Here is a 22,709-nt window from a genome sequence, read left to right as displayed (position 1 = left end):
GCCCCATGGGAGACCAAGCCCAAGGCTTAGCTCAGTAGGAGGATGGTAGTGTCCTGCACCTGCAGAACGCTCGGTCTCCAGGCTGGGGAACACTGCCAGTGCAGGGGGAGATTGTCTCTCCTTGGTACTAACAGGGGATGCTGTCCCTAACCATGGAATTTCCCCACCAGCTGGTGTGAGAGGTGGCTTGGCCTTCCCCCTGGTACCAGGCACAGCATCCAGGATGAAACTGCACAGGTGTTAATAAGCCTTGTATCCAGCAAGAGATAAGGAGACTATTCCTCTATCACCTCCCTTCTTATCACTGTGATCTCTTATCTGCTGGAAAATTCCAGCCAAGTTATCCATTGCCCAGCCTTTCCCATGTCTTATCTCAGTGTGGGCAGGAGAGAGGGGGAGGCTTTGGAATTGCCAGGGAATGAAACGTGTGTCCGCTTGAGTCCTTCACAGGGGCTGGCACTACCTAAATGTCTGGTGAAACTGCTCTGGTTAAAGTTACAGTGACTCACTCCAGAGGTCCATATGCCACAGGGGGAATGGCTCTGGAGAAAAACTGGCTTGGAGCATTATGGAGCATTCCTCTGCCCCATACACCTGAAATATAGGAACAGTCTTTGGTACCAGCAGGGGGCAGACTTACCCTCTGACAGTACAGGCCAAGGGGTTCCCAGCACAGGGAAAACAAAGACATTAGATGTGACCCCCAGCCCCACCAAGGGACATGCCTCACCAGGTTTAAAGTGGCTTCAGAGAAGAGCCAACTTCTAACAATGGGGGGTCAGGAAGGGCTCATCCATAGCTGACTAGTGCAGGGTTCTTACCCCTTCCTCTCCAGCATCTGCTGCTGGCCACGGTCAGGGACAGGATACTGGGCTAGATTGCCCTCGGGTCGGATCCAGTCTGGCAATGCATACGGCTAATGCTATGCTCAGGATATACAGATGGCAAATGTTAAGGTTATTTAGTCGGCAAAGGCCAAGCATTGAAGAGACTGATATTTAGAGAGATTCCAATGAAGGAGCATACACTGCTCCTTCCCTTCTACTTCCACCGTGCTCCAGTGTCTGAGAGAATCATGCAGCAAAATGCAGAACAAATAACTTTCATAAAATATGTTGTCAGCCTGTGGAACTCACTGCTGCAGGCTCAAGCGCTAGGGCTGATTGATAACATTTGTAGAGAGACTGGCTATGAGCAGGGTAATCAGGGCTCTAGATGTGAAGTGTAAACTGGTCTCTGCGGGGTCAAGATGGAACCTCCTCACCCTGGCCAGCCTTATTGGGGTTTTGCTTTCCTCTGATGCAACACGTATGGGTGATGGCAGGGGTGTAGGGACCAAAATGGCTGGTCCAGTGATCTGAGATGGGGTAGCAAATCCTATTTTCCCGGGAGTCCCAGAACTAGAAGTGCAGAGCATACCAATGCAGGGAGGGGGTTCAGGCGCTTGGTGCTGGGAGTAGACTCCTCCCTGGAGTCTGAAAGTGCAGAGAGAGTAGACTGATTTGCTGCTGTTCTGCAGGCTGAAATCCTGGGGCTGGCTGGGGAACAGGGAAGAACCACCAGAGGAGAGGCTAGTATCAAAAACAGTTTTAATAAGATCAATCATAAGTGCACAGGCTGCAGAGGGAGACAGCTGGGACGTTCCTTGTGGGTGGATCTTTGGTATGAAGCTTCTGTGACAAGCTGGAATGAGCAGGGCAAGGGGCCAAGCCTGAGGAAGACCCTGGGTGGGGGCAGCAAGGGGTAACAATGGTTGCAGGCTCCGGACTCTACACTCAAGAGCCTTGCTGGGCACCTGTAGTTCCCGTTCACTTCAGCTTCAGCCCTCTCCTAGGGGCAGCCTCCCCCCACAGCAGAGCAGCTGCCTGCAATATGGCTGAGGGTGCTGGATGAGATCAGTCAGCTGGCAGCTCCAGGGCCCTTGTGGGAAGCAGCACGGGCTGCAAGGATTCTTTCTCCCCCTCCCCCCGGGGCGTCCGAGCCTGGTTGTTATGCTCTCATGTGTTCCCTGACAGATACAGACCCCAGGGCGACTGGGCAGCGGGCGTGTGGGCCACAGGCTCGCAGGCCCTGGGCGAACAATGGGCACGCTGTGCGGGCCGGCAGAATGACCTCACCCCCCAGTCATTCCTGCCGTGGCACAAAGCCTCCTCTGTGTGAGCGTGGCCACATGCAGGACAGCATGGGGAGTGGCTCCTTCCAAAGAGGCCGCGTTGCCCAGAGACAGAAGGAGCACAGTGAGCAGCCCCCACCCCCCGCCGGCAAAAGGATACCGGAAGAGGGAAGTGCATTGGAGGGGGGTGAGTTTAGACCCCTCTAAACAGTGTCAGTGGGAGCCCATTCCTGGAACAGCTGCCCAGACCAAGGGCAGCCCCCATTTCAGCTCCCCGGGCTGAACACTATAGCACAGAGAAAATGTTCTTGTTCTAAGAGGGGGTGAAAGGGAGTACTGGAGTTTGGGCGTGTCCCCTCTGGGGTCTACCGGGGACAAGGGCAGCAGGACCCCGGCATCTCCCTTATTCTGCCTGATTACTGGAGTCACAGCATTGCCAACACTAACGACTTTGTTGCAACTCTTGCGCAATTTGGTGTTTCCCCTGAAGGCCCACCTGCCAAAGCCACTTACTGCCTGAGCCTCCCAGCTTTCATTACACAACAACAGGAAGTGTCTAGCTCTCCCGGTTGTGGGGGAAACCTTGAAAACCGGCCCCCTGCGCAGTCCAGCACCGGAGGGCAAATGGAAAGAACCCACCAGTTACATCTTTGAAAAATCATGACTTTTGGCACCTGACTCTGGCAGGGCTCCTTGGTGCCCAGGTTAAGGGTCATGGCATGATTTCCCCGGCTGTGCTGCATTCGGATACCGAGTCATTGCTGGCTGCACCCCCACCCCCGCCGAGCCACCTGTATTGCTGCTCTGAACACCTCCCTGAGGACAGTGTGGCAGGAACTTGGGGGGTGGGGCAGTGGGCGCTCCTCCCCAAAGCTGTAGAGTGGAGCAGCTGGCTCTCTGGAGCCAGCCTCAGAGCCTCCAGCTCACCGCAGTGCTGGAGGATAGGAGCCACACCTGCCATTCTCCCGGACCACAGCCCTGCATCAGCTCTAGGAAGGAGGGCTACCCCACTCAGGTGGGAGGGCTCCCCACTCTGCTGTCTGCTCCCTGGGGAGGGGAGGAGAGGGGAGAGGAACCGGATTGCTGTGCCCCTGGAATGGCCTCTGGGGGCAGGGGAGGCCCCTGAACTGGATGGCTAGGGCAGGCCTTGGCAGGAAGGAACGAGGAATTAGCTAGCCCAGCTGGCATGGCCGCTGGCTGAAGGCAACAGAACTGGCGAGGGCTGGTACGAGCTGCGTGAGACTCGCGGACAGTGCTGTGTGGTGCTGCATGGCAGAACCAGGTTCAGTACCCAGGCCCAGCCTCGCGCTGGGAGAACGGCCAAGAGCGCTCAGGACCCAGGGAGAGGGAGAATGCTGTCTTGCTCCAGCCCGGGGTGGTTGACTTAGAAAGCAAGCCTGCCCCAGGCCTCTAGCTCAGGGGGACGTGGGGGAGCGAGCCGTGCGGCTGGAGTGCTCTCTCTGATCACCTCCTCTTCCTTGCTTGCTGGGGGCTCGGTGACCTGACAGGAGCATTCCCTTACCAGCCCAGCCTCCCAGGGGGACGGGCACCTCATTTCGAATGACAGCAAGCAGTGGGGGGAAGGAACATGTGATCATTGCGATTTCCCCATTAGCACGACCTGCCCTTTGGGGAAGGCGGGGCCTGCCCAGGGTGCTGGGCGGATCAAAGAGCTGCTTCCCCTGCCTCCATCCCCACCAACCTTCTGCGGCAGGAGGGTTCACAGCTCCCAAGGGGCACTGGCCCCCAGACAACTGACATCTCTCGGGGAGGGCTGGGGAGTCCCAAGGCCACAGGAGACAGTGGCTGTTCAGACCTTCACTTCATCATCCTCTTCCTCCTCGTCGGCATACTCAAAGGAGTCGCTGCGGCCCTCCCTAGCTATGGCCTCCCCTTCCTGCATAGCTGAGAGTGCGGCCTCCTCTTCCTCCTCGCTGTGACCCCACCCAGACTCGTCCGCCTGCCACGAGCCGACAACTGGGCTCTCCCGGGGACCCTCCCCCTCCTCCAGGCTGCAATGTGCACCTCTCGCGCTGTAGTGGCGAGCCAGGACCTGGGCAGCCCGGTGGAACTCTCCCGCCTCCATGCTGCAGTCATTCCAGTGCCCCTGCCACAGGCTGTCTTTTGGGAGCGCCCCCGGCTCCTCAGCGGGTGCTGAGCCCCATGCAGGGCTCTGGTGCCCACTCCCAGCATAGGCAGGCCCCTCCTCAGCATGCTCTAGGGCATAAGCATCTCCATTGGCATGCACCAAGTGTCCTGATGGGGAGCTGGCCCCCTGCCTGGAGCGGCCCCAGAGGCTTTCTGCCATGTCGCCCTCTATACACCTGCCATGGGGTGTCCCTGATCCCCGAGGGACACCGGCCTCAACCCATTCGCCATGCAGGGCAAGGGGCGACGCAGCCTGGCTGCCAGCCAGGGCTCTGTCTTCCTCCCTCTCCTCCCACTTGACACTGCTGTCCATGGCTTCTGTGAAGCTGATGACCTGGAGGAGCTCGCTCATCAGGGAGGGCCCGAGGTCCAGGCGAAAGGACAGTAGGGAGTCCGAGCGCTGGAGCTCCGCTTCTGCGGGGAAGGAGCTCTCCCGGGCCTTCTCTGAGCGCGGCGCACGCGGGATGGTGCAGAACCCGGACTCCAGCCCTGAAAGGACAAGGAGCCTTTGGTGAGAGGGAAGCCTCTGGCGCCGCGCAAGAGCCAGGGGGAGGCAGCGACTGTCACACTGGGTGGGGACGGACTGGGCTGTACTATGGGAGACTGGGACCAGTGACTATATGTGAACGGGGATAGACAAGTCATGTCAGCTGGGCTACATTGGGATCAATCACTCTCATATGGACCACTTTGCTAGACAGCCTAGAACCAGTTTCACCAGCGAGTGACTGCTCTGTATTGGGAAAGTCTGGCCTGTACTAGTGAAAACTAGCACCAGTTACATTCCATTGTAACGTGACTAGCCTGTACTGGGGAAGATGGGAATCGGTCCCACGGTTAAAGGACTGCTCAGTGCTGGACACTCATGGCCCAGTCAAATCGGAAGATAACAGCACAGTGCTGGAACTGGTCTCTGCCAAGAGTTGAGAGGGTGACGGGTGATCAGCTGTATAACCTGTGACCAGCAGGTGGCAGCATTGCACCATGCCACCTTCACTGCCCCCTTGGCTCAGCCTCTGTTCCTCCCTGGCCCAGGCCCAGCCACGCCCGCACCGGTCACACTGACCTGAGCATTACTGCCCCGGGAAATGCTGAGCTTGGAGAACGTGGCCTTTGTGCTAAAGAACCCAGCCCCCGGCACCTGCCAGAGCCTCCCTCAGATGTAGCCAGGACTGAGGGGCCTGGGCAGGGAGCCAGGGCTGGAACAGGACAACCGGGAGGGGCATCAGCAGAGCCACAGGGGCATGGAGGGGGGGCACTGGATAAGCAGGGGGAGCTGCAGGCCTGGAAATAGTAACAAAGCTGAGCTCTTACGCCGTGCATTTCCTCAGCAGATGTTAAAGAGTTTTACATCATCCCCATTTTACAGGTGGGGAAACGGAGGCATGGGACAGGGAAGTGACTTGCCCAAGGTCACCCAGCAGGCCAGCGACAGAGTTGGGAAATAGAGCCCAGGTCTCCTGACTCCCAGTCCAGGGCTCTAACCATGAGGCCACTGCCTCCCACCGGGCTGTGTGGGCAGAGCTGGCTGGGGGGGGCATTGCCTGCTGCCTACTCTTGGGAGCAGTGAAGTTCACCTAAAGCACCCCCCCGCCCTTTCTTCGCTGTGCTGCTGGAGATGGCCCTTCTGTGTGAACGCCAGCAGCTCAGCCTCTCCCTCGGGGCTCCCCCTCCACACCGGACGGACCAGTCCCAGAGGGGCACGCAGGCTCGATGGCCCATTCTCACCCTGAGGCTGCCAGGGGGACAGTGAGTCTCCCTTGCTGTCTGTGAACACGTTTCTCTTATAGGCGGTGGCTTGAGACCTGCCCCCACCCACCGACTCATTTCCCACAGGCCACCAATTGGCCATCGGATGGGAATGATCTTGGTTACTACCATCCCAGCACTGGACTGGAGCTGGTGGATCAGAGGTGAGAAACTATATCCCACCCATAATGGCCTGAGCTCTCCAGGGCCTTTAACAGGTGAAGTCGAAGGGGAAGTGGGTGCGGGGGAGGAACATCTAGAAAGCATCATTCTGGGATTCGTTGGGACCAGGAACTCCATTGATCATAGCTCTTAAACAGTCCGGTCCATCCAGAGATGGAGATTGTACAGATGGGGAAACTGAGGCACGGGGGGGCAGGGCAGGGACTTGTCCTGGATTCAGCGACACAGCCGGGAATAGCACTGAAGCCTCCGAAGCCCATGCCCCCCCACAGGACCACTCACCGTAAGCATAGTGTGTATCAGACACGTTGTTTGGAGTGCTCTTGAAGGCGAACTTTCCAGCCGAGCTGCTGCCCCCGTAGGTTCCCTCGTTGAGCTGCGGCAGCGACACGGCGTTCTTGATGATGGGCGAGATGTCTGGGGGGGCGGGTGAGGCTTCGGCCTTGCCCCCGCTGCCCCGGTTCCTCAGCGGTGTCCTCCGCACGTGCCGCAGGGTCCGGGCGAAAAAGTTGTTGGCTTTGGCCTTCTCGATGCCGCCGTGGTTGCTGAGGAAGGAGGTGTCCCCGAAAACGTCCCCGCCGCGCCCCACGTGCATGGTGTGCCGGAAGTCCCCCAGAGGTGGGCTGATCATGTCCGGCGTCAGCTCCGATTTCAATCGGCGTTTGCCGTGGGAGCCCGATACCCAGCCGAGCACTGGTAGCTTCCCAAGACTCATGTCACACCCCGTTGTTACTCCACACCCGCTCCCCTAAAACACAGGAAACCGGCCTTCAGTGGGGAGGGGTGCAAATTCCAGAGGGGTCACAGTGGCTTGTCACGCCCCCGGCCTCCCCATCACTCATGCTACCCCCTCCTTTTGGCCGTGTCGTGTCCTGGGCCGGGCAGCTGCTCCCGATCTTTGGAGATGCCTCCGAGCTGCTGAGGGGGAGTGTGGGCCTGTCTTTTCTCTGGTTCAGCGTTCCTTCTGGATAATTGCTCTCCACAGCACTCATTAAACTGCCCAGGGGAGGCTTTTCCGAACCGGCTCACCACTGGCAGCTTTTGCTATTGCGTGCAGGCCTCTGGATCCTCATATCTCCAGGAAGAGCCCCAGGGTGGGTGCAGGGAGTCCCGCTTGGCCTTGGGCAGGTCGGACGGCAGGCCTGGGGCAAAGGTATCTCCAAGGAGTCAGTCGTCACCCTGGCTGCTGCCGCTGGAGCTCTCGTGCGGCTGGAAGTAAGCAAAGCTGGGGATTAATGTTAATCTGCTGTCCTCTGTCTCCCTGCTTCCGCCCCCTCCGCCTGCTCGCGTGGGAGCAGCTTGCAGACAGGGCAACAGGTCACAGCCGAAGGGGGGGGTCTCAGGGCAAACTCCTTGATACTGATGTAAGATGGCCTAAAAATGACAACAGCAAAGGTGAAGGCTCAGGCTGAGATCTTCTGACTGTTCTGGCTGCAGGAGCAAGTTACCAGGGTGCTCTGCAGGCTTCCTGCCAGGAATGGGTAATGCCAACGCCAGGGGAGGGCCGGGCCAGGTGAAATACGAATGGACACTCTGGACTTGTGCCCAACCCCACCACTGTGACTGCACTTACCTCTGAACCTGTGTTCAACCCCCAACCTGCCCCCGACCCTGCATCTGCCCCCACCTTCGAACCTGCGACCGATCCCACCCCGACCCCGCATCTGCACCTGCCTTCGAACCTGCGCCCAGTCCCACCCCCGACCCCGCATCTGCCCCCGCCTTCGAACCTGCGCCCAGTCCCACCCCGACCCCGCATCTGCCCCCGCCTTCGAACCTGTGCCCAGTCCCACCCCGACCCCGCATCTGCCCCACCTTCGAACCTGCGACCGACCCCACCCCGAACCCGCATCTGCCCCCGCCTTCGAACCCGCGACCGACCCCACCCCGAACCCGCATCTGCCCCCGCCTTCGAACCCGCGACCGATCCCACCCCGACCCCGCATCTGCCCCCGCCTTCGAACCTGCGACCGACCCCACCCCCGATCCCGCATCTGCACCTGCCTTCGAACCTGCGACCGACCCCACCCGCGACCCCGCATCTGCCCCACCTTCGAACCTGTGCCCAGTCCCACCCCGACCCCGCATCTGCCCCCACCTTCGAACCTGCGACTGATCCCACCCCCGACCCCGCATCTGCCCCCACCTTCGAACCCACGACCGATCCCACCCCCGACCCCGCATCTGCCCCCGCCTTCGAACCCACGACCGATCCCACCCCGAACCCGCATCTGCCCCCGCCTTCAAACCCGCGACCGATCCCACCCCGACCCCGCATCTGCCCCCGCCTTCGAACCTGCGACCGATCCCACCCCGACCCCGCATCTGCACCCGCCTTCGAACCTGCGACCGACCCCACCCCCGACCCCGCATCTGCCCCCGCCTTCGAACCTGCGCCCGATCCCACCCCGACCCCGCACCTGCCCCCCACCTTCGAACCTGCGCCCGATCCCACCCCTACCCCGCATCTGCCCCCGCCTTCGAACCTGCGCCCGATCCCACCCCGACCCCGCACCTGCCCCCCACCTTCGAACCTGCGCCCGATCCCACCCCTACCCCGCATCTGCCCCCGCCTTCGAACCTGCGACCGATCCAACTCCGACCCTGCATCTGCACCCGCCTTCGAACCTGCGCCAGGTCCCACCCCTGACCCCGCATCTGCACCCGCCTTTGAACCTGTGACCGATCCAACCCCGACCCCGCACCTGCCCCCGCCTTCAAACCTGCGCCAGGTCCCACCCCCGACCCCGAACTTGTGCGCGGTCCCACCCCCGACACCGAACTTGTGCCCGGTCCCACCCCTGATCCCACATCTGCCCCCGCCTTCGAACCTGCGACCGATCCAACCCCGACTCCGCATCTGCTCCCGCCTTCAAACATGTGACCGATCCAACCCCGACCCCGCATCTGCCCCCGCCTTCGAACCTGTGACCGATCCAACCCCGACCCCGCATCTGCACCTGCCTTCGAACCTGCGACTGATCCAACCCCGACCCTGCATCTGCACCCGCCTTCAAACGTGTGACCCATCCGACCCCGCACCTGCCCCCGCCTTCGAACCTGCACCCGGTCCCACCCCTGACCCCGAACCTGCGCCCAGTCCCACCCCCGACCCTGGACCTGTGCCCGACCTCACATCTGCCCCCGCCTTTGAACCTGCGACCGATCCAACCCCGACCCCACATCTGCCCCCGCCTTCGAACCTGCGACCGATCCAACCCCGACCCCGCACCTGCCCCCGCCTTCGAACCTGCGCCCAGTCCCACCCCCGACCCCGAACTTGCGCCCGGTCCCATCCCCGACCCCACATCTGCACCCGCCTTTGAACCTGCGCCCGATCCCACCCTGACCCTGCATTTGCCCCTGTAGCCACCCCCGACCCCATGCCTGCCCACCCTCGCACCGGCGCCTGACCTATGTCCAACCCCACTGCTGAACTTGTAACCACCCAGACCTGTGCCCGAGCCCAACCAGGAGGGTAGCTAGCAGGGGAAAGAAATACATTAATTATTATGATTACTAGGGAATTTGTTTGCATTTCTACAGCAACTTCTCTCCAAGGATCACAAAGCTCTTCACCAATGCTACCGTATTAAACATCAGCCCCTGGGGCCCCCATTCTGGAGGCAGGGAAACTGAGTCACAGAGAGGCAATGTGACTTGTCCAAGGTCAGCAAGCCAGCCAGTGGCCAAGCTGGGATTGGAAGCCAGCTCTCAGTCTGTGCACAGATCTGTCCCTAAATATTACACCGATAGGCACGCTGGAAATAAGTAGGTAGACTGTGTCAGTAGGTCAGGTTGTCTCTGGGCTCCCGGTCCCAGGTTAAGCCACGTTTCTCTCCTAGCAGACTCCCAGTCTTGCTTTCCATCCCTGAATGGGTCAGGGTAGCTGTTCAGATCCGCTTTGCATTGCGGGGTATTGCCATCTCAAGATCTCCTGGAGGCTGCTCCACTCCTTACGTGGGCAGTGGGCTCCACTCCAGGCCTCCACTGAGCAGTCCTCTGCCAACATAGCAAGCACATACTCAATGGGTCAAAGGCCACTGGCACTTTGGCAGGGCTGGGTCCTTTCAGCAGGATTAGTGGCAGGGAGCACGCTGCCTTGAGAGCGAGCCAGACAGGCTGCTGGCTGGGCTGGGGTCTGGAGGAATCTTGGAGGGTTGGGGGTGAGATTACCTACAGCCCAGCCCCTGACGCTCTGCCTTGCAGCTGGAAAGCACAGATACCCTCTGTGGCTGTGTGTGTATGGGACGGGGGCGGGGGGTGGTGATGGTGCGGTGGAAGTAGGGTGGAGGAGGAGGAGGAATGCCAGCCGAGACTCCAGGAGATCAATGATAAACCCAGTTGATACCCCCCACCAGTGGCATTTCCAGTGCTCTTTGGCCCCTGTCCCCAACAGAGCCACCCTTTGTCCTGTCCCCAGCCGCGCTCCCAGCCCATTTCAGCCTCCCGCTTTGTGCTCCCCTCCCCGCCACGTGCCTCTGTGCTGCCACCCACAAGTCACCTTGACGGGGAGCAGGTGCCAGAGAGGGCTATGCTCCGGGAACACTGGCCATGAGTCTCCGTCAACGCTGGCACCACGTGTCCTTCCCCACCCCAGCCTTGTTTGCTCACCCAGGGCCCCTCTTATCTGCCAGGGGGTAGAGGTAGGCAAATGGAAAACAAAACTCCCCTTGAAATCCACTGCAACCATTGGCTGTTTCCCTGGGGATGGGTGGCGGGGCAGGGAGCCTGTTTCCCAGGGTCCTCTATCCCCATGGCTCCCAGGGCCCTGCCTCCTTGCTAATGGAGAAACTGGGGGAAGCTCTCCCTTCTCAGCTGAGACCTGCCAGGCATGTGGTGTATGTGTGGGTGGGTTTGAGGATCAGCCAGGCCTGGCTACAATGGGGATCCAGGCTTCCCCTCTGGGCTGGGCTCTTACGGGGCTGGGCTGTGTGAATTTCCCACTGCCTCCAGCTGGGGGGGGGTTGGCTCCACCCCCCCCCCCATGAAGACCCCCTCACCCCATCCACAGCTTGCACCTGCTGGGCCAGGCAAGAAAAGGATGGGGGTGGGGAGAGCAGGGGAATTTGCCGGGGCCCTGCCTGCCCCCTGCAGCCTCGCTGAGCTATCCAGGGCCAGGAAGAGCCGAGCCCCCCCGTGCAGAGCAGGCGGTGGGGCAGCTGAGACAGTTCCCAGCGCTCCAGCTCCCCTGGCCTTGGGCCAGGCTCAGAGAACAGGGAGAGGGGGTATGAGCTGTGCCCCTGCATTCCCCACCCAGCAGTCTCCCTCTCCTTGAGGCACACGGTGCCCAGATGCTCAAGGCTACAGCGGGACTCAGATCAGAAAGAAGAGGGAAATGGGGCAGGAGAGAGGTGGTGTTCAGCAAAAGGCCCATCTGGGCTGGGGGTTGTGGGCCCATTCCCTGCTTGGCGGGATCCTTGGAGGGGTAGGCGGGTCCTTTTCTCCCCTTCGTTCTTTCCCTCACTACCACAAAAATGACTAGCCCACAACCACAGTCTGGATTTCAGCAGCTCCCACTGCCTGTAGCTGGCACTGCCCTCCCCTGCAATGCCAAACCCAGGCTGCAGGGCAGGCCTTCTGTCTCCTGCCTGTCCCCGTCACCCCTTTCCTTCTTGCCTGTCAGCCCCCGCTGGTGTGTGGCCGCCCAAAGTCAACAGAAGCTCTCAGAACCCTGCCCGCCCACCCGGTCTCTCTCGTTTTCAGCTCCACTCCATTTATTCTTTCATCCAAGTGAAACTCGTGATTCTCTGAGCAAAGGGTCAGCCAGGGCATGCGTTCTATTCCTCCTACTGTCTCTGTGTTACAGCCTGTCACTGCAACGGCTGGGCCCTTTCCCTCGCCAACAGCCCTGCTTCTCCTTAATCCTCCCCCCATCTCCCCTTCCCCCAAGAGGCCCCAAAAGGCAAGCCACCATCAGACTGCCAACATCTTTCCCCCTCTCAAGCCTCCCCACTCCCTAACTTCAGCTGGTTTCCACTGATTTATCTCCCCAGGAAGGAACTGTTATTCTCGCTGGGATGGGCAGAAAGCAGAGAGGGGAAAAGTGATCCAGATGGGCAGGACTGCCAAACACAGACTCCCCCACCACATGTCCGCCCCAAGGGCGTAAAGGCCGAAAAGGGAGAGGAGATGTCTAGGGTGGTCTGAGGAACAATGGGATGGGGAGGAGCGAAGGGAAATTTGGGCTGGAGACTGGGAGAACATTCCTAGCCATGAGGGTCTACCAAGCTGTGGAAGAGTCTCCCAGAGGAAATGTTAGCAGCCCCATTGCTTGGGTCACGTAGAGCCAGACTGGACCAGGCTATAGGGGATGCTATAGGGGACATGCTAGACAGGACCATCTCCAGCTCCTCTGAGTGCAGGAGAAATGCAGGCTGCGTGTGCTGGAATAAAGCGACTCAGCTCCCGGGCCGCCTGCTGCTATACATATAGAGCACCTAGGGGTTTTTCCGAACAGACCCACTTTGAGGCTGAGGTTGGAATTCCAAACGCAGCACTTTTTGGCCCCCCCCCCCGCCCCGCCCCAAAATTCTTCCTTTCCTGTTAGGAGAAAAAAAAGTCTCTCTCAGACCCTGCAGGAATGGGTGGTCATAGGAAGGCAGAGAGAACCCTACAACCCTCCCAGCTCTCCTGCTGCCTCAGTGCCCCTTCTTCCCCCTCTTCTTCTGCACCCCTCCCTCTACCCCCCCATCCAATCTCTTTTGCCATATCCCCCTGCCTCTCCTCCCCCCTCCTTCCACATTCCCCTCTTCCCTTCTCCTGCCATATTTCCCTTTCCCCCATTCCCTACCCCCTCCTTCAAGCCCCCTGTTCTCCAGCACCCCCACATATGCTTTCCTTCGCTTGCCCTCTGCTCCACTGAACGTTCCCCCATGCCCGTCAAGTCTTAACTTTAGCTTTTACCTTTTTGAAAAAAAAAAGAAGTTTTTAAAAAAGAAAAAGTTCCCAGAGGTTTCAAACGTTCCCCGTGGCTCTCGGTGAAGTGCTGCCCGCGTCGCCGCTCCCAGGGGAGGTGACCCCCTTTTCCCACTACTTGAGGGCTGGCTCCTCAGCAGTCTCCCCCTTCTCTGCGCTGTTCCTTGGCTGCTGTGCAGGAGCCCTGGTGCCAGTGGAGGGAGGGAGAAGGGAATGGGGAGGGGATGTGGAAGCGGTGGGTGGGGTCTCTGCATTTACTGACCAATCCCCAGCTGTCTGGGAAAGGAGGCCAGAGAAAAAGAGGGAGTTAGTCCAATTGTCCAGGAGAAAAGATTGCAGGAGCTCCTGTTCTGCCCCCCCACTACCCCTTCTGCCTGGGTCGGCAGCACCTCACCCTCATCAAGAAGGCAGCCTCAGAGAACGCCAGTGTCCAGTTGAGTCTGTCTATCAGGAAGCCATGGTTGGGTGGGAGGTTCCTTGCCCCAGCCTGTATGTGCCGTGGGACAGCACTGCCCACAGGTGACTGGGTGTGGCCAGCAAGGCTAAGAATTGCGGCAAGATGCACACCTCACTAAGAACATGTCTGAGGGTGTCCCAGTCCTTGAGAGCTCTGAGATTCACCTCCCCCACCACTCTTTTACTCCAGGATCGCCCCTGCCACACACATCCCCTTCTTACCAGCAAGGAGTGGGGTGAGCTCTGGCTGGCTTGGAGGGCGGGTCCCATTAGTAGAATTGAGCAGGGTCTCTGGGTAGGGTTGGAAGGAAGGTCTTGTTAGGGGCACTGAGCAGGGTGGGGACGGAGGGTTTCACTGGCAGCAGTGTGCAGGGTCAGGAAAGATGGTGTTATGGAGCGGGACATAGGCAATCTTGCCTAGAGGTCAGAGCAGGAGTGCAGGTTGGGGAACAAAGCCAAGAGTCTGCACGAGAGTCAACTGCCAGTTACCAGAGCTGGGGCAAAGTCAGAGTTGGGTCCAAAGTCAGAGCTCGGACTGGTCACTGATGGCTGGAGGCGAGGCATGAGGACAGACAAGGATCAGGCACAGAGCAGGAGCACCCCTGTGGGAACGGGAGCCGAACAGGAACCAGGAACAGGGTTGGAGGCAGGCACAAATAGGGACCAACACAGCCACAACAGGAAATCATCTTGTCACTCAGACAAACTTCCTGTGCCTCCTTCTGGCTTAAAAAGTGTGGTTGGACCAATCAGTGGAGCTGGGGGATCCTCCATTCAGGGCTCCTGTGGGTGGTGCCTGGCCTGAGACTATAGTCCTCTAGCTTCTCAGTCCACCAGGTTTTGACAGACCCTGGGAGGCCAGGACGTGGCAGCTGTCTGGGGTGGCCCAGGCCTGAGTTCAAGACCTGGGACATCACCGAGGGTCTCATTAGTGGCCCTGTGCAGGGTAAGGCTGGAGGGTCTCATTGGTGGCACTGTGTAGGGTGGGGATGGAGGGTCTTATTGGGGGTACTGCGTAGGGTTTCTGCACCTGTATGGATCATCTCCATCGCTAGGGGTTTATCCTTTTAAAGGAGTGTGGTGGAAAATCCTGCTGGAGGGAATGTTGCATTAATGTCACCATGAGGGGAGTCTCCTGGGAGAGGTAGGGCGGAGTGTCTGGTTGATAGGAAGTACAAGGTAGAGGTGGGATGAGATACTGTGGCTCTGTGTGGGAGCTCTGAGCCAGAATGGAATGGTGGGTCCCATTGCTGGCACAATATGGGGCCTGTAGTTAGAGGAGGGGAAATGGGGCTCTCTGGCACTGAGTAGGCCAGGCATGAAAAAATCGCTACACAGCTGCTAGCCAGAGGGAGAAATGGAAGATGGGAATGAAGCTCAGACCCTTGGCATCTCCACCTGGGTGCTGCTGAGATTATGCCAGGGTGCTGACCCTGGACTCTGCTTGGGAAACTCCATCTTTGATATGGGACTCTGTCTACAAAGTGGCTGATCAGTTTGAAGCTCTACCCTCTTCTAGTTCCTGGTAGGGGAAGATGTCTATCTCTTTTACACTCTCCAGAGCCTCTGTTGCTACCACTTCTTCACCCCTTCCTGGGCCTCTGCTCTTTGGTTCCCCTTTCCACATGACTAGCGCCAATGCATGAGCTGCTTGGGGAAGTTAGGAGCTGTATCACCTTCCAGAGTCTGCAGACTACCCTAAGTGCCTCTACAGCTGCTCTGAATTTTTCCAAGCAGAAGCACAAAATTGATAGGATTCTGGGGAGTTTCACTGTTATGGCTGGTTTCTGCTGAAGTTTGGATAGGCTACTTGTGGCTCCATGTAATATCATGGGCCTTGGATGGGATGGAGAGTCCTACCAATAGCACTGTGTGTGAGTACACTCTCATGGGGCAGTGAGACCTGGGTTAGTGGGGGAGGATAGCCTTGGGGCTAAAACACCGTGTGGAGAGTTAGATTCCATTCCTGGTTCTGCCACAGACCTGGGCAAATCAGCCTCAGTTTCCTCATCTGTAAAACAAGGATATTTTTTTCTGTCTCATGGGGGTGAGGGGAGATCAGATTCATTAGTGCAACATATTATTAACATGCAAAGCCTGCGTTCCTGGAATAGTTATTAGGGGGGCAGCAAACCTGCCAGCCCTATAGATTTGAGGGCTGGGAGGTGATGTCTGAAACACCTCTTTCTCCCTGGCAGAGGAACTGCCCCACTAGAGGAAGCCATCTGAAGTGGGGAGAGGGACTGGATAGTCCCTTTCATCAGATATCATTCATCCCCAGAGGGATCTGGGAATCCTATTCCCTATCATGGTGCATCACCTTCAGTCTGCATCTCTCCCAAGCTGGAGCCACTCAGCCAAAGTTGGCTTTGGCTGGATGGGTACTTCCGCGCCTACATTGTGGTCTCAGGGCCCCCCAACTCACCCCGGTGCTGGCTGTGCTGGGGAGCACTGATTCCAGATGAGTGGCAATCATCCCTGCTTGGGAATGCAGAACAAATGTCTTCCAGATGGGGGTGAGGGCAACACTCCACAGGGAGGGGCTGCAGGGAGTCCACTTTCTCTTCCTCCTGCTCTCCGTCCCCTCCCCCACCACACTCTAAGCATCTCTGAGCTCCAGGGCAGCAGGATCCACTATGTTTCCAGGAAAGTGGGTGGAAATCCAGCTGGTGGTTTTGCAGCCAAACCACCCATCAACTAAGCAGGATTAGGTTGGGGTGCAACTGGGCTAGGAGACCTCCAAGGAACATGCAGGCTGCCGCAACCAGAGGCCCTGGCCATTCAGTGCGGTCACTCTGAATCAGAACTGAACCCAGGCCCAGCACAGTGGAAGGGGTGCTGTGCTGTGGAAAGTGCCTTAAAAGGGATCCAGGACATTTGATCCCTGGCACAAGCACAGGGGTGTTAGCCCAGGTAGCCCCATTCCAAAGTGGGTAATTACATTCCACCTCCATACAGTCCTCCCTCCACCTCTAGCCACCTGGAAAATGGGGACACAATCCTTCCTTTCCTTTACCCTTTGTCTGTCTTGCCTATTTAGACTGTAAGCTCTTTGGAGTAGGGACAGTCTCTCACTATGATACGTGCAGCACCTAGCGCAAAGGAGCCCTGATCGCAGCTGGCACCTCCAGGCACTCCTATAATACAAATAAATAATAATATTAATAATAATTAATAATCAATAGGCATTTCTACCCTGCCTTTCAAGTGTCCCCACAGTTTCAGCTGGAGATGTCATTATTAGCTCTGATTTCTGTGGCATCGAAAGCATGGAGAAAACAAGGAGACATGGTCCCTGCCCCAAGGAGTTTACAATCTAATGCACAGGTGAGGGGTGAGGATGCTATGAAAAACCAAGTGACTGGACAGCAGAACTCAGAGTGTGTCTTGCTAGATCCCCATCTGGCTTTGAGTTTTCGTTGCCCTACGTCTCCTCTCTCTCCTCGTGTCTGCCGTGGCCGCATGCCTAGGGTTTCGTGGAGGTGCTTGTTGAAAGATGGGATTTGAAGGAGGCCAGGGTGCTGGGCCTGATCAGGAAGGAGATTCCAGTTATTCTTCTCTTCCATGTCACAGAGAGCTGCTGGGTGCAGGATGGCTGCTGAAGCCCAGCTTAAGGGTAATTGCCTTTCAATGGCTGGGTATCTGCCTGCTCTCCATCCACAGTGCAGTCTGTAAAATGCTTCAGGCTCCCGGATGCTGGAAGGTGCTCTCTGATGGTAGAGGAAAAATCATTCATTAGTGGCCTTTGGCCTCTCTGGGATGCCCCTTGTCTCTCCACCTGGCCTCCTTTCCTCCCTCCATGTCTGGCCACTGGCCCTTCCCTGACCCATGTCTATGAGCCAAGGAGGGCCGTGGGTGTGTGCCAGGAGCCCACGCGTAGGTGACAGAGCGTGTTGTGATAGTGCTCTCTGCATGGCCAGGGCTGGAGGGGATCTCCCTCTCCTGCGAGCGATGCTCTCTTTTTGGGCTTGCTGCTCTCCTTGGCTGCTTTGAGGGTGGGCCATGCTGGGGGCTCCAGGGCTCCATCCACACATAGGCGGAGTGGGGTCTCTGAGCGCCTGGTCCCTGAACAGTTATTTGGGAGGCCGGAAGAGAGATGGTGGGGGCAGGGGCAGGCGTCTGGTTCGGCACACGAGAAGCAGATATCCTGTTGCTGCCCAGGCTCCTTGGCTCATGTTTCCTCATTAACTGGGAGTGCCGTTCATTTGCGGGCGACTTCCAGATGTTTCCATTCTCCTCGCAGCGGCTGTGAGGTCGCATACCACACGGTCTGGGAATAACTGCAGGCATCTGGGCAGAGACAGCCCCCTGCCACAAGTGGAGGGGAGGGGGCCTTCCTCCCCACACCCTGCCTAGGGTTATCCAGCTTCCTTCTCCCCACTCCCCGCCAGGGCCAGTCTGTCAGGCCCTCTCCTAAGCCTCTGGCACTGGGCACTTGCCCCCTCTCTGTGTGTCTCACGGAGTGACAATAGGGCTTTTTTTTGGAGGGGGGGGGGAGGTGACTTCTAACCTTTCCTTCCCCGCCGCCCCCAGCTTCTAGATCTTGGGGCCATTGAATAGCAGAAGCTAGAGTAATTCCAGGGCTTTATTCCCCCATCTTCCTCTTCCCAATGATCAGAGTTTTTGGCCACGTTCCTCTTGTGGCCAGGGGGTTAATGGGGGAGGAGGTGCCTTTCCCCTGGGAGTTAGGGAGAGATGTTGAGAGCTCAGGCATCACTGTCTGCCAGATGCCAGCGGAGGGCTGAGTTCCCAGGCTCCCTCTCTCACCCCCCCCATCCGCCCCCTGCCCAACCTTTATATCTTGGTCTCTTCCTCTCCCACCCATCCTTGCTTCCTACCAGCCCTGGTTGCATGGTGGAGGGGAATGCGCTGCAATGCTGGTGTGCCTGCTGTGGGGGCTGGGCATGGGTGTGGCGAGGGCAGAGGTGGGCTCAGAGGGCTGGAGGGAGTGAGGTGCAGAGGAAGGGGCAATGGAAAGCCCTGGACAGGGGCACTCTCTGCTTGCCCCCTCTAGAGGGGAGGGTGGGGTTGTGTCCATGGGGTGGGGGGCTGTAGTATAAACTAGAGACAGTAAGTGGAGATCAGGAACAGCTGCCGGGGGGCCTGGAAACGCCTCTGGAATTCCAGGCGCCAGGAAAGGATTTTTTTCTTCATCTTCTTCTCACCCCACCCCCCACCCCCCAAAATCCCTCTTAATTCTCAGGTTCCTGTTCACAGGCCCTTGAGGGGCCAGGAGGGGCAGAGGGGGGCTCAGATATCAGCTTTCTTTCCTGCAGGAGCCTGTGTAGCAACACAGTGGGGGGTGGGGGGCATTTCTGGGTCCACTTCCCCGCCCCCGAATGTATTCCCTGAGCAGAAGATGTGGAGGGGGGGGGTTGCACATCTGCAGGAGTTTAAAGCCTGTCTGTGCTGGCAGGAGGAAGGGGGTGGGGGACTGCTAGGGGGTGGGCAGGGGGAGACTGCAAGAATAGGAGAGATGGGGGGAGAATGAGGGAGACTGGGGGGGCAGGGAGGGGGAGATTAAGGGGCGGATGAGAACAGGGAAGAGGGGACATGGAGACTGCCTGGGCATGGGGAGGAAGGGGGAAAAGGGGAGATCGAGCCGGAAGACTGGAGGAGAGAGATAGTGAGAGGGAGGTAGACTGAGGGGAGAGTGCCTGAAGGGAAGGTTGGGGGTTGGCAGTGGGCGCCTGTAGGTAAGGCAGTGAGACGGAGTTGGAGGGGGGAGATGTGTGTGGGGACAGGGGGACGGGGGTGGAAGTGCAGGAGGCAGGGGAGGCTGGGAGGCAGGCAGCTACGGAGGGGCTGGATGGCTATTTTATCCTAATTGCTCTGCCTGTCCCTCCTGCTTGGGTATTTTTGGCCTGGGGAAGTGGGGAGGCAGCTAAAAATAGGGGTCTCCCCACCCGCCCCCTGAGGCGGCGTCTGCCTGCCTGCAGGGATGCTGCAGGGTCTGGAGGAGGGGAGCAGACCCGGTCTCCTCCCCGAACTGTCTGGCTCTGCCTTTGTTTGTGTCTCAGGCTTACGAGGACAGGAAGAGGCCGTGAGGCTGGGAAACAATGGCTCATTCTCCTGGAGTTGGTGCCTGCGGAGCAGCGATAGGGATGCGGGCGGGCGGCCAGCAGGCGGGCACAGCCTTTGACCGCCTCTCTGGCGGGTGGACACGGGCTGCGGTCAGGGGAAGGGGGGATGAACAAACAGCTGCCCTGGGCCTTGTGCAGCGCTGCGCTGGATCCCGCCGCCCCAAAGGGGTGCCCTCAAACCAGACAGTGTTCTGGGAGGGGCAAACAGCTCATTATGAGATACACGGCCAGTCGTTGGCACTCAAGAAAGCGCCTCAAGTGGGGCTGTGGCACATGGTGCCCCTTTCCCTGCACCTGCAGAAGGTGGGAAATGTAGCCAGAGGTGGGAGAGGGAGCTCTCCTATGGGAATGAACCCAACAGGACTGTCTGTAAGGGGATGATAGAGCCTTTCCCCCAAACTGCGTGCCCCCTAGTGCTACTAAGGAGACCTTTCCAGTTTGTGTAGACTCAGAGCTGACGACTCCACGCCCCTTGAGCTGTCCTGTACCCAACATCTATTGAGCATGCCCCTGGTTGGAGCCATAGGCAAGCGTCCATTCTTCTCTTATGCTGAGTCCTGGTTGCTCAGGTTCTTCTCCCTCGGATCCAGCCTGTTCGGACTGCCCCCTGGGGAGGGCAGGGGGGTAGGTGGCACAATAGAGTCTCTTCTAACACCCAGTCCTGGGGACTCCTCTCCCCATGTGCACTCTAACCCCAGCTTGTGGCAGAGTCTCTCCCAGAATCCTGCTCGGCATTTCTTTCTGGGCCTCACTGGGGTCCCCTGAGCTGGGCTGTGCCAGGTCAGATCCCAGAGGCCTTAGCTGGAATGGCCTAAATAGCCCCCAGCCATGGCAAGTGTGTGGAGTATATGTCCCTGGCAGCTCCCTTCAGGGCCTGACCTGATGGGGTTAAAAGGGTGCGGGGGGCTAGTGCTTGAGCCTCGGGAGAGGTTTGTAGACTTTGTGCGGGGGCTCACCACCCCTCCATAAGGTCTCTGACTGTGGGGCTGAATGCCTGCCAGAGTGCCTCTTGTTTACTTAGCTGGGAGCTGACACATCCAAGGTCTCTGCTGATTCCAGTTTCCCACGTGCAGCTTGCTGCTGCATTCCTGGGGAGAGTGGGAAGGGGTGGAGAGAGGAATGCGAGGGGGTTTCGACTGGGGACCCACCCCTTTTCTTCCTACACCAGACAGGCAGGGAGGAGCACCACAGCCGGATGGTGGCACAGAGCACTGTGGGAGAGGGGATGGTACCTGTGGAGTGGTGCCCTGGACCTGCAGAGCTGGGGGCTCAACTGAGCCCTGCCTTATGAGCTGAAGTTACTACACAGCAAGGTGGGTTGGGCTATGCTTGTTCCTTCCTGCTCAGGGTTAGTGCTCTGCACTGCCATGTGAGAGACCCAGATCCCAGTCCCACTCTCGGGGTCCTGGGTGTCCTGTGGCCATTGGACCTGGTGCCCAAGGAGTTAACACACACATGGGAGACCCAGGTTCCACTCACAGTCTTGTGTCTTGGTCCCCTGAGCTGGATCGTGCTGAGGAGGCCCAGGCTAGTCTCACTCTATAGTGGCTTGGCAGGGGCTGGGACAAGCTGCGCGGGCCAGTGCCTTCGGGATCAGCGCTCCATGCTGCCAGGCAGGAGACCCAGCTTTGGTCTCAGCCCTGAATCCTTTGCCTGCACCACGGTGCAGTGAGCCAAGGGTTAAAAGTTTTGGTCTCCGAGAGCCAAGGACAATCCAGCTCCAGCTTGGCAGCATGAGGAAATGAGCCCCTCCCTTGAGGGCACCCTCTGCAGCTCTCCAGGCCCTGCCGTGCACGCCCTCCTCGGCAGCTGCCAGGCCTGGCACTGGCCCGGACGCCTTTGGTTTTGGGAGGGAACACCACAGAGCTTTTAAAAATAAGCCTGGGAGCAAATGAGGCTCTTTGGAGTCGACTCTGGCCCCGGGGCTGGAGAGGAGCCCTTGCCCTTTTGTGCTCCGTGCTCCCTTTCACTATGACAGGTTTCAGAGTAACAGCCGTGTTAGTCTGTATTCGCAAAAAGAAAAGGAGTACTTGTGGCACCTTAGACACTAACCAATGCATCTGATGAAGTGAGCTGTAGCTCACGATAGCTTATGATCAAATAAATTGGTTAGTCTCTAAGGTGCCACAAGTCCTCCTTTTCCCTTTCACTATGTGTCAGTAACCTCCCTTCCTAAGGCAGAGCACCCAAGTGAGGCTCAGGGCAGGCTGCCCTCTGGGACAGCCACGGGCACATGCAGTGTTGTAGGGCCCCCCCTTCTCCCCTAGGTGGTCACTGGGGGTGACAGAGAGGGGCTGGGAGAGCCTGGGGTGACCTCCTTTCTCCCTGCATCTGTCTCACGTAGGCCCTTTTACACTGAGACATGCTCTGTGTTGAGAATAAGGGGTTTAGTCTCCCGCTGAAGCGGCCACGGGAAATGCAGAGACTGAGGTCGGGGCAGCCAACAGCCCTCCCCCAGGAGGCCAGGCGCACAGAATACAGGGACTTGTTTAGCTCTGAAGCAGGGGGAGGGCCAGGCTCTTCCTGTTTATGTGATTAACAGACCCCCCAAAAAGGGAGGGAGCCAGGGAAGGAGCGCTCACAGATCTTGGTCTGTCGGTATATCTGTGGCTAGAAAGACAGGCTGGGGCATGACTCCCTGGGGTAGGGCTGTCGTCCTGCGCTGCTGAGACTGGGCTTTGATTTGTAAGGCCATGAAGCTGACTGTGCCAGGGAGTCTGGGGTTAGATTGCTCAGCCAGGGCTGAGCATAGATCTTACTGGGGCAGGGAAGCTGGGGTTAGTTTCCCAGGGGCTGTGGCATAGATCTGACTGGACCAGAGGCTGGGGTTAGATTCCTAGGGGCTGAGCATAAATCCTCCCCATGTGGGGAATTTGGGGTTAGATTCTTGGGACCTGAGGCATAACTCCTGCTGCACCGGGGGCTGGGCCTTTGATGTGTCTCATTTTGTTTGTCTGTGCTGAATGCGATCTTGTCTGTGTCCTTGGCTGGTGTTGGTCTCTGTGGGATGGCCGCGGGGGGGTGGTGGATAGATTGGCTCAGGACACAGGAATGAGAAG

General features: G+C 58.6%; 1 protein-coding gene across 1 annotated transcript; it reads right to left on the bottom strand.

Annotated features, from left to right (window-relative positions):
• Positions 1–1,595: 1,595 nt before the first annotated feature.
• Positions 1,596–13,305, bottom strand: CDC42EP1 (CDC42 effector protein 1). The gene is made up of 3 exons (XM_074950054.1): positions 13,100–13,305; positions 6,476–7,402; positions 1,596–4,750 (listed from the first exon to the last, which is right to left on the bottom strand). Exons 2-3 carry the CDS (start codon positions 6,906–6,908, stop codon positions 3,924–3,926), a joined length of 1,260 nt encoding a protein of 419 aa, XP_074806155.1. The 5' UTR covers positions 6,909–7,402; positions 13,100–13,305; the 3' UTR covers positions 1,596–3,923.
• Between the last annotated feature and the right edge of the window lie 9,404 nt (positions 13,306–22,709).

The sequence above is a fragment of the Natator depressus genome, chromosome 1 (genome assembly GCF_965152275.1).
Source record: "Natator depressus isolate rNatDep1 chromosome 1, rNatDep2.hap1, whole genome shotgun sequence".
Taxonomy (NCBI): domain Eukaryota; kingdom Metazoa; phylum Chordata; order Testudines; family Cheloniidae; genus Natator; species Natator depressus.
The sequence above is the reverse complement of the archived record's forward strand: the minus strand, read 5'-3'. Positions and strand labels throughout refer to the sequence as shown.

Coding starts and splice junctions, on each gene's coding strand:
- CDC42EP1 (XM_074950054.1), bottom strand. CDS start 6,908: ATGAGTCTTGGGAAGCTACCAGTGCTCGGCTGGGTATCGGGCTCCCAC. Junction 4,751..6,475: donor TGATACACACTATGCTTACG/GTGAGTGGTCCT, acceptor TTGTCCTTTCAG/GGCTGGAGTCCGGGTTCTGC.